At 36.4% G+C, this 12,455-nt stretch overlaps 1 protein-coding gene across 1 annotated transcript; it reads left to right on the plus strand.

Moving 5' to 3' along the window:
• The first annotated feature begins 458 nt into the window (after nt 1-458).
• LOC121323420 (homeodomain-only protein-like) lies at nt 459-8,412 on the plus strand. Its single transcript, XM_041264486.1, has 3 exons — nt 459-603; nt 1,076-1,252; nt 7,104-8,412. Exons 2-3 carry the CDS (start codon nt 1,079-1,081, stop codon nt 7,179-7,181), a joined length of 252 nt encoding a protein of 83 aa, XP_041120420.1. The 5' UTR covers nt 459-603; nt 1,076-1,078; the 3' UTR covers nt 7,182-8,412.
• The last annotated feature ends 4,043 nt before the right edge of the window (nt 8,413-12,455 follow it).

Genomic DNA, 12,455 nt, shown 5'->3' on the forward strand with positions numbered 1-12,455 from the left:
CCCCCAATCCCATAGGAAACAACCCCCCTTTCTGTATCTAACCAAACTTGATGTGAAAATTGTCTTGCATACAGTAGCAAGCTTCCCAAAGGTAAAGTGGTATCAAAGAAGATACCAGGAGAGCTTTATAGTGCACTGCTTACACGTGGGCTATAATGAGCTGGCAATAGAGAGCTCTTTGACGGGTTGTTTGGCTGGTTGATAAACCACATAGTTAACACAAAACCATGAATCAATCTTTACTTAAACAAGTGGGATCTGCCCCTTAGTTTAGATATGACATACCTATGTTAAGGCTAAGGGATGGTGTAATGTTTGGAATTACAAACATATTTTCTGTGGATGAAAGGTTTTTAAACTGGTTCTACAGGCGCACCTGCTTACTTCAGAAAGTTAATAGAATTTGCCTTGCGTCACCCAGGAACTACGTTTAACTATGTACAATTATAATACCAATACAACATACACAAGATGGTGTGTGGTAAAACCAAATAACCTAGACGGGGATCAAGCGAATGTACTGTTCATCGTTTACAACATTTCTATTGTTCTTAACTTTCTACGATTAACATTTACAGTTAAACGTGTCAGAACTAAAATCAGGTAATTATATATATATATATATATATATATATATATATATATATATATATATATATATATATATATATATATATATATATCTATATATCTCGAAACCATATACCAATATTTTCAGGTCGGAAAGTCGATTTTCTTGCTTTGTAAATGGTTACATTATTCCAGCCAAATGTGGGGGTGTCGCTCTTTATTTTCTGATACAGCCTACAGGTTATTCTGCCCACCACGACAAAAACTACGCTGTTCGGTTTTCTATTCACACGATACAGTAAATAACAGCAAATGTAATTGCTTTGGGATTTGTTTGTTCGTTTCTGTTTCAGTAGACACTGTTGTTTGCTTGCTGAGTACGAGCGTCAGATTTGCATGCAATCTTCAACCTCTGAAAACACACGGAGAAAATTGGGTCCAGATCAAAGCGTAGCAGTAGTTTGATATTATACTGTTTTGGATTCGTTGTTTGTTTGTTTGCTAGGAAATGTCTTCAGCTATGGAATCTTCGAGAAATGGAGACGTTATGCAGGATATGAACCTGGCAGAAGATCAGATCAAAGCGCTGGAAGAAAATTTTTTGAAAGTAAGCAAACAGCCAGATGAAGCGACATTAATGCTGATCGCAGCTGAATGCGGACTGTCAGAGGAGGACACAGCGGTGAGTAGTTTTTGTTACGTACAGTAAGTATCTGTAAACAGTATTTAAAAGTTTTGACAGTATTGCTGGTAAAGTATTTCATAACACACTGTACATGTAAAAATAATAGTAATAAAAAATAACATTTTATGAGTAAATATGCATTAGAAAGATGTACGAATGTTTATGTGGTTCAGTGCTGCTATACATTTTGTTATATTTGTGTAGCAAAATCGTGTTTCTCTTTATTTTTTAGGATGCACTATAATAAAGCTTGTAAAAACCATGTATTTATCCACTATTTACAGTTAAATACCCCATAGTAAACCCCTTAGGCAAGTACAGTCAGCATGGTTTTAGGAAAGGGAGACCGTGTCTAAATAACCTGCTTGATTTTTTTGAAGATGCAACATCGACAATGGATAATTGCAAAGCATATGACATGGTTTATTTAGATTTACAGAAAGCCTTTGGCAAAGTCCCGCATAAAAGATTAATTCCAGTGGTTAACATGTAGAAAACAGAACGTACTGATTAGAGAACAAACCTCAAAATGGAGCTAGGTAACCAGTGGTGTACCACAGGCATCAGTATTAGGTCCTCTGCTATTCCTAATCTGCATTAATGACATATATTCTAGTATAGTAAGTAGACTTGTTAAATTTGCAGAAGACACAAAAATAGGAGGAGTGTAAAACACTGATGCAGCAGCAAAGGTCATCCAAAATGATCTAGACAGCATTCAGAACTGGGCAGACACATGACATTTAATAGAGAAAAGTGTAAGGTACTGCATGCAGGCAATAAAAATGTGCATTATAACTATCATATGGGAGATACTGAAATTGAAGAAGGAATCTATGAAAAAGACAGAGGAGTTTATGTTGACTCAGAAATGTCTTCATCTAGACAATGTGGGGAAACTAAAACAAAAATGCCAACAAGATGCTCAGATATATATTGAAAAGTGTTGAATTTAAATCAAGGGAATTAATGTTTAAAATTTTTACAATGCATTAGTAATACCTCATCTTGAATATTGTGTTCAGTTCTGGTCACCTTGCTACAAAAAGGATATTGCTGCTTTAAAAAGAATGCAAAGAAGAGCAACCATAATTATTCCGGGTTTAAAAGGCATGTCATAAGCAGACAGGCTAAAAGAATTTAATCTATTTAGTCTTGAACAAAAAAGACTACGCAGTGGTCTGATTCAAGCATTTAAAATTCCTAAAGGTATTGACAATGCCGACCCAAGGGACTTTTTCGATGTGATAAAAGAAACAAGGACCAGGGGTCACAAGTGGAGATTAGATAAAGGACATTCAGAACAGAAAGTAGGAGGCACTTTTTTACAGAATCGTAGGACTCTGGAACAAACTCCCCTGTAATGTTGCTGAAGCTGACACCCTGGGATCCTTCAAGAAGCTGCTTGATAAGATTCTGAGATCAGTAGCTACGAACAACCAAACGAGAATTATGGGCCAAATGGCCTCCTCTCGTTTGTAAACTTTCTTATGTTCTTATGTATTAAACACAAATTAGTAATTTATTTTAATATGACCCTTGTTGAAAAATACTAAGAATTCAAATTTATAGAGTACTGTATATTCTATACTGGCAAAACTGCTTATATAAACAAGTCAGATAAATAAGTAATTTGGGATTAATTACTCACTCTATATTTGTTGTTATGTAGTGCAATGTACATAACAATAACCAGATAATTCCTGCTTTTCGTATATGGGTTATTATATTTTGCAATAGATTTACATACTATATATATATATATATATATATATATATATATATATATATATATATATATATATATATATAAGGGGAGACCGGGGTGGGTTGTCACAGTGCTCATAGCTATGAAACTAGATGGCACAGGCAGGTGATACTAACACTGAAATGTGTGTTCTATTGTCTGGAAGTCAACCATCTTGTAATTTGAGGTCAATTCCATCTAACATAAAGGTTAGCACATATTTCTTTTTTTTTTTTCATACCCAAAATAAAAAAATGCATATCTTGTTATTTATGTTATAACTCTTAGTAGTGTTGGAGTTTTTTTTGAACTGATGGCCATGTTAAATAGAACCAGATACTGGCTATCTTTTGGTGTAAAAACAAAACCAGTAGGTTCTCCCAGTAGTACTGAGAGAATTAAATTATCATGTAAAGTCCAATTCTGTTGTCAAATTTAGGATATCCTCGAGAACATAAAAAAGTCTTATATTAATACTCTTGGTTGGGGGTCCATACCCCCGTCCAACAGTGACCCCAGCCGTGTAAAAGTTGGCAGGTTTATAGTATAAACCTTATTTCAAATAAAATATGTCGGAAACAATGTATAGAAATAGTTCCCACCGTTATTTAAAACGTCCAACGGCCCTGTTGTTATATATCTTATATCAGGGTGGGCCAATAATTTTGCAGGTGCCTGTATATATATATAATAGACAATTAGGTATTATTTATATATATCATATACACCATATTACACACCGTGGTATATCACATAATTGATCTGTTAATCCATACCATATTGTTATATATGTATATTTTACTTTATGTTTCAATACAATATTTTTGTTTTCAATATATAGTAATATTTTTTATTGTCATACATTGTAATACTCTTATTGTCCCATAAGCTCAAACTGTTTGGTTATTCCTGCTTCCCTAGTCAAGGAGCCTAACAAATGTGTTATGCAAAATCAACTTTCGGAGAAACTGACATTTCTTTCATTTACACTGTATTTCTTCAGCTAATATATAAATAAAAGAAACATCTCCCAAATTTCCCATTTTCCCATCTGTAAGTGTTGTTTGTTTCAGCTGCATATCTTTCTAAATATAAAACCCAGTTTACTTTTGGTACAAGCAGCAAATCCTGGTGTGTGTTAAAGTATTCCTGATTAACTTTCCTCTTGTCCTTTTGAGGTGTTGCATCAGCTTTAGGAAAGCCTGCGCAAGAGACTTGCACATATCAGTATGGTTCAGTCAGTTTGAGTGCAACATACAGTTTTTACTGTCAAGTAATCCTAAACTTGCAAACCTCAAATCTGTTAATTCAATAATACACTGAACAAAAATATAAACGCAACATGCAACAATTTCAAAGATTTTACCGAGTTACAGTTCATATAAGGAAATCAGTCAATTGAAATAAATTCATTAGGCCCTAATCTATAGATTTCACATGACTGGGAATACAGATATGCATCTGTTGGTCACAGATACCTGAAAAAAAAAAAGGTAGGGGCGTGGATCAGAAAACCAGTCAGTGATCTGGTGTGACCACCATTTGCCTCATGCAGCGCGACACATCTCCTTCACATAGAGTTGATCAGGCTGTTGATTGTGGCCTGTGGAATGTTGTCCCACTCCTCTTCAATGGCTGTGCGAAGTTGCTGGATATTGGCGGGAAGTAGAACATGCTGTTTTACATGTCGATCCAGAGCATCCCAAACATGCTCAATGGGTGACATGTCTGGTGAGTATGCAGGCCATGGATGAACTGGGAAATTTTCAGCTTCCAGGAATTGTGTACAGATCCTTGTGACATGGGGCCGTGCATTATTATGCCTCAGGATCTCGTCACGGTATCTCTGTGCATTCAAATTACCATCGATAAAATGCAGTTGTGTTCATTGTCCATAGCTTATGCGTGAGGCCGGTTGGACATACTGCCAAATTCTCTAAAACAACGTAAGAGGCGGCTTGTGGTAGAGAAATGAACATTCAATTCTCTGGCAACAGCTCTGGTGGACATCCCTGCAGTCAGCATGCCAATTGCACACTCCCTCAAAACTTGAGACACCTGTGGCATTGTGTTGTGTGACAAAACTGCACATTTTAGAGTGGCCTTTTATTGTCCCCAGCACAAGGTGCACCTGTGTAATGATAATGCTGTTTAATCAGCTTCTAGATATGCCTCACCTGTCAGGTAGATGGATTATCTTGGCAAAGGAGAAATTCTCACTAACAGGGATGTAAACAAATTTGTGCACGAAATTTGAGAGAAATAAACTTTTTGTGCGTATGGAAAATTTCTGGGATCTTTTATTTCAGCTCGTGAAACATGGGACCAACACTTTACATGTTGCGTTTATGTTTTTGTTCAGTGTATATTTGAATTTATTGGGAGAATTAGAATCTAAGCCATTCATTAAGAAAGAAAATGTGTATAAAGATGTGCTATACAAAATGATAACAGTAACTAGGCTTAGCCATTCACAAATACTCTACGCAAAACCTGATTCCCGTGTGCAGTTCTGTCCCTGTCCTATTTACTATTCCCCTTTCCGTGCGGAAAACAAGGATTTAGCGGATGCAAAATGAAAGGGGCGGAATAGCGCAGCCTTATTTGCATTGAATTAATGATGTCTGCATATGCAAAGCAGCATGTTAAACACAGATAACGAGCTGCCATACATTCAGAAATTCTGCTGGCTGAATGCTGCCGCAAAGCGGAGAGCATAGGTGGAAGACGTTGTACCGATTTGAAATGGCAGATATTTAAGGTTATGTATATCCATAATGAGTTAATGTGACACTATGATTTATTTTGGGATAATTTTAAGCAGCCATTCACTCTGTATGAGGTTTCTTTGACAACAGTAGCGAAGCTATAAGCGTTAATCAGTTAATAAGTGAGGAAATGGTTAGGAGTTCCATGCTGCCTCAGCAGAGTGGGACTGTAAGGTAAAGGATACTGTAGCTGCCAGTCTCAGCGCTAACCAAGGAATTTAAGTGTGCCAGGGTTCGATTGGAAATTACATTGGTAGAGTCACACAACAAATATGTGATGGAGGCAGCACCTGTGTTGCAAACTGGAAGAAAATGGGCGGCAGAAGAAGCTGTGGAAGATGCAAAGGAGATGGGAGAATGTGGAACAGCGCAAGATCGGCTGGTGAGATCTATGGACGATGGAACAGAGACGGATCAGTTTCCTCTTCAGGTCAACTTATGATGTTCTCCCATCACCACAGAACCTTAATCTATGTGTAGGAGAGAATCCGTGGTGCCCTTTGTGTTCATCAGTAGCTACATTAAGACACATTTTGACAGGATGTAAGGTGGGTCTTAGCCAAGGACGGTTTACTTGGTGTCATGACCAGGTGCTGCAATGTTTGGACTTAGCCTTGGAAGACCAACAGGTTACCACCAGTTCCGGCAATATTCCTCTGTTCAGGAGAGCAACCTCCAAGAAAAGATGTTAAAACTAAAACTAATCTAGGACAACTGGAAGCTGCTAGAGACTAGAAAATGGTGGCAGATGTTGTACAACGGCTTATTTTCCCACCTAAGATTGCCACCACTAACCTTCACTCTGATATTGTCTTGTGCAGTGCACTTACGATACATGCAGTACTGGCGGCTAGCACTTGCTGTTTACTTTATCAAATGCAATATCGGCAACGGTACTCACAGAAATGAATAACAAATAGAAAACATATTTTGAATAGTTTTTTAGATAGTAAAACCTATATAATAAAGCAACAAACAAAAATACCACTAGGCTACTTCAAGTTCAGTAGTTACTGACGTAGGCATTCCTGCCTCTTCTTGGTTGTTTGTAATCCAGGTGTATGTGGCGGGATGAATAAATTAGGGTTAAGAACAAGTAATATAATGCTAGTGTCACCAAACAAAAAAAAAAAAAAAAAAAATGTGTTATATGTAGTATTTTGTAAAATAATCTTCTCCCCTTGAGATGCAGGACTCATTCCATACCCCAAAGAAGTAACCGATATCCAGACATGATTAATTAAAATAACATTATACTTTATTGGCCACCTACCCAGCCATAGGCCTTTCGTTTAGCCTGGTACTGAATGTCTGTTTGTTTTTTGTTTTTTAGAAGTGGTTCAAACTTCGCTATTCAAAATGGAGAACATCAGAAGGCCTACCTGCCATGTGTGGATCTGTCAAAGATTAATTACAGCTTGGATACCAACTTCCTTTTGCTGAAAAGTTAACTACCCTTCAACTATTGAATTTATCATTGTAAAATTATGAAGATTCATATTTTTTTTTCTTCTGCCTCCCTAGTTGTTTCTGTCTCCTTAATGTGAATTGGATTTTTAAAAAGCCAGTGTAATGTATAACCTTATTAATATTATATCTTCGGAAATGATGTACATAATGCTATTTACAAACTTCAATTTGATCAAGTAAAGTGCCTGACATATCTATGTTTAAAAGTCTCTGTTAATTTTGTAGATTAATGGTTAGTGTCATGGTTCAATGAAACTCCTGGACAAGAGAGGGGCGATACTGCAAAATTGGTGGACATACATAAAAGTAAATCAAAGCCTTACCAATACAACCAAACTGGCCACAAATTATGGTCTGGCGTTCCAGTGATGATGAGAAGGAAGAGCAATTTCAAACTAAATTACAGTATATGCTGTTTAGCAGTGTAAGTCCAGTATGCAGTTCATTTATTAAAGAAAATAATATTATTTACGGACCAGGAAAGAAATGGGAGGAATTGTACTGTGCAACAGTGTGTTTCCCATCAGCTCAATGCTATCTTGTTATTCATGAATAGTGAGCTTATTTAAACGTTACAAAATTGAAATGTACATTTCTTGCTTCATTGTGTTTATCAGATTTCTTTTTTACATTTAAAACAAAGGGCAATGAAAGTTCTGTTAATTTAGTAGGGCAACCTTTCATTATGCTTTAAAAAAAAAAAAAAGCTTTTTGTTTCTGAAAGCTTCTTTTCTACCCCTTAACTTTCTGTTCTTACAGAATTAAATATCAAGAACTGTATTACCCCTAGCAGGCACCAAATAAAACCAAGCCAAAATATTTGGAATGTAATTTGAGATTAACGTGTTCGTGCTACTTATGTATGTGATAAAGTACTATATATAAGGTATTAATCACAAAATCTTGTTGATGGATATTCTGAAGATTTTGTCCAGATATGACATATCATACAATCCCAAACCAACCATCTGATTGGTTAGAACTAGAGCTACAGCTGCGGGAAAATGTCTCAGTATCGCTCACCTAGCGATTATTTTGCTGTTCTAAAATTCTGCCCCTTTGATACTTTTCTGCTGCAGTACTTTTTTTCATCAATGCGAGTTCAGTCTCACAGAAATAAATGGTGAGCGATATGCGTGGCAAAATTGTGCTTTTTCCACGCCGCTCATGTGTATCCCAGGCTTTGGTTTGATGGTTACTGTGTTACACCTTCAGTATTATAACTAGGCAGTTTTGGTTGAAGACATTTGCTCCCAGAACAACATCTAATACTCTACTCAACTACACAAATGCATTATATTTAGAGAATTTGTATAGAAAAATAATTGCATGGGGCACACAAGACTTTCCTAAGCTTTTATAAACATTGTCAATACATTAAACATAACTGACAGGGATTTGAAAACCCTGTTAAAAGTAATTGTAGCTAACAAAATAATTCCATAAATCTTCCCCATTTTGCACTCCCATTATCTACACAGGTCTAAAATGTGCAGATTATAAAGAAATGCATGTTATTACAAAAAATTGATTATTTTGAAACATGACATCAGGTGCAATACTAAGTTCACGTAAGTGCTCAATTTTCTTGCCTTGCCTTCCAGGAAGTCTGTTACTGCTTTATTTCCTTGGTTATTTTACCCCAGCAGCGTCTTCTCAGTTAAAGCATATTACTGGATGAAAGCATGTCAGTCAATAGGGGAAGCAGCTGACTGGTTGATAGGAAATAAGCCAATGAAGGAGTAGGGATAATTGCCCAAGAAGTACAAGACTAAAAAGCATGGCTTGCAAACAGAGATTTAACATAGTGGAGTACCAGATGTTTGAAAATGAAAATACATGTTAGCTAAAACTTGTGTTTATTTCAAAACTGCACATTTGAGACTATATAATGAATGGTTGTGCAATGGCAGAGCAAATACATGTTGAACGTATTTTGATAACATTGAAATATTGTGTAAATGGGCTACCCAACACTGGACTGATTATTTTACAATGCAAATCCCACACATGTTCATTACAATGGGCAACAAAGCAGATCTGACAGATAGAAGAACCATAGTGGGTCATTGTGGTAAAGTGGTTTGCAATGTGCAGGTGTAGAGGCAATGCAGTGCTCAGTAATAACAGACACAAGAAAGTTCACAGTGAAAAACAGCTCTTTTTACTTGGCTGGGTTACGTGCTTGCAACTCTTAAATAATAATAACTGGCTCTACACACCAATGTGTATTGCTCAGTTAAACCATGGGGTTCAGTTCCGAAATAAGACACTAAACAAGACACACACAAACACAACACGGTCACAAGTCCATTGTGAGTGCACTTAGTACAAGTGGTGATTTACAAGTTTAAACATGCACAATGGTGAAGTGTAGTCTGGGTTTGTTTGCTGGCTGTTTAGCTACATCTCCTGGAGTTTAGCCTTCTATAAATGACAAAGGTGACAGTTTAATAGAGAAACAAAACAAAACACAAAAACTCACAGGTTCTTTTTAAAACAAAGTAATCCTTTATGGGTCCTTTCATAACCATAACTAAGAAACAGATTACTTTGCCACATCCCTTGACATACCCTCAGTCACACCACCTTTGGTAGCAAGTGCAATCATGTATCCTCCAATCCATGACTGACACTGATGACGACATCTGGTATTGTGACTCTGCCTCCTTTCTGGATGGCCGACTTCCAACTGACACTAACGAACTGCCAACCATCCAGTCCGGAGAAGGCTGTTCCTGTTACACCATGCCCTCACAGGTCCGGAGGGAGCGTGTTGACTAGGATTCATTTGCTCTCTGTCACAGTCATTGGACAATTTTTGAATGTTTTACAGACGCAGTCTCAAAAGTGATGACACTATAGTCTTTACAACAGATTTGCACCAACACCTGCCCTGAAAGACTCAGAAATGATCATTAAGGAACAGTCATGTGTTCTCCCCTGACACAGAATAGTTGCCGACCAGGTGTTTCTGTTATTTTGTCCAGATCATTTCAATGTTGTGTACACACCAATGAACAACATACAGCAGACACTATTTTATTTATAGATTTGTTTGTACATTACATAATAACAATATTCTACAAGAGCCCACCCCTAGAATACTGAAATCATTAATATTTTTACAGATAAAAATATACAACACTAAATTGCAATATCAATTTGTATAACCTTTCTTTATTATTTAGTATTTTATATCTATGACTATACCCCATGAAGAGCTAAGCAATGTTTTCCATTTATTAAAAAATGCTTTCATTCACTTTTTTTTTTTTTTTTTTTTTTTTTTTTTTAAATCATGTTCATATACACACACAATACCAACTGATATCCACTCCACAACAGGTCTGACCTTGAGTGGGATTAAATCAGCTTGTATCTTACAGAGCATCAGGTACTATATATATTATTTCATAATATAGTTTAAATGTGTAATAGTGTAGCTAATTTCAATGGGACCTTGTTTCCACAGTATCAGATATAATATCAAGGTCGACTATGTATTAAAACACATTCTCTGTAACATATTAGACCAGAAATATATATATATAAAAATGATCTCAGTCCCTAAAACTGTATTTTAGTTTTTGTATTAACCAATGACATTTACAAGTACGCATTTTGGTGTCAAGTCACTCGATCTGCAGTATATGCACAACACTTTACATATTGTCTTTGTGTTATCATGCACAATGGTCTGGTTTGAAAACTTCTCTTGGTCTTCATAATATATTTCCACAGCGATGCATGGTTTAACTCATAGCTCACGTAAAACAGGGTGTATTGTTCAAAAAGGCCAAAGCAGTCTAATTGACAATACAGATATATGGTTTCTTAAACTTACCACAGAATAATCTTTCTTAGAGGTAGTGCTGTGCTGAGGAACATGCCACATTTTAAGAGCTGTACCATGGGGATTGTAAATTCCAGTTCCCTAGATATTCCCCCCCCCCTCCTCCTCCTTATCTGCATCTAGTACTCACCTAAGATTTTTATTTCATTAGACTGCCACCTACACTACAATGTGACTAATTCTGGAACCACTAGCTAGTTGAGTTGTACTAGGACTCACAGCAATGAAGATACTGTAGACTACCAACAATTTACTCATTTTTTCCTTATTCTATTTGGCAGTACCAACTGATAGCAAATACTGCAGTCAATGTTTCCCCATATCTGAAACAGTGCAGTTTTAGTGTGGAGCTCCGAGATCCAAATAAGCAAACATGGTGGCTAGTTGAGGCCATCGGAAAAAAATAAATCTTTGATCTGGAGATCACAAGATCATTCCTCAGGATATCTTTCCTTATCTCGTGATCGGATTTATCCCATCATCTCTTATATTACCATTCTGTTATCTCACACAATCATTAACCTAGGATCTAGAGAAAACGGAAGTCATTGCTTCCGTTTTCCTGAAATAATTTAGTTAAGCCCATGATCTTCACAAAACAATTTGCACTGTCAAAATCCTGGGATAAATGATCTCAGGAAGTGGAATTAATGGCTCTTCCAGAGATCCTGGGATAAATTATGTTGTGCAAGACATAATGAATTCTCTTTTTTTGAAGATCTCAATGAACCATTGTTAGCAACAGCTAAAATGTTGAACCCCACAGGAAGTTTAAAATGTGTATATTATAAATAGAATATTATTGTGATAGTACTTCTAAAAATAAAACTTGTCTTAATGGTTGTAGCTAACAAAATAATTTCATAGACACCTATTACACACTTATGTTCACTAGTACAGAATGCAAAACATGCAGTTTTGAAAGAAACATTAAAGCAAATGTAGTTTAATTTTAAAACATGATACTTGGCACTACACCAAGTTAAAGAAAGCTCTCATAGATAACACTTTGTAGAACCTGCCCAGGGGTGTAACTATCACAGGTGCAGGTGGTGCAGCTGTTCCAGGGCCCATGAGCCTTTGGGTCCACTCACACTTCAAAAAGGGGGGAATAATGTGTACATTTCTGTTCAAAATACTGTGAACTAAAATAAAAAATAAACCTGTAGGCCTTACAAATAATGACAAACGAGTTCAAGGACTAACCGGCACCTTTCTACTAGCCTCACACGCCCGCCAGGTACCCGAGGCCCATCCAACCCAACTAGTTTGTTTCTGTGAATTAACTGAAGGAATAAATACACACAAGACACTTAAGCTTGTTTGTATTTAAATGTATTTGAATAGCCACACTCACCT

This window comes from Polyodon spathula, chromosome 1, assembly GCF_017654505.1.
Source record: "Polyodon spathula isolate WHYD16114869_AA chromosome 1, ASM1765450v1, whole genome shotgun sequence".
In the NCBI taxonomy this organism is placed as follows: Eukaryota; Metazoa; Chordata; class Actinopteri; order Acipenseriformes; family Polyodontidae; genus Polyodon; species Polyodon spathula.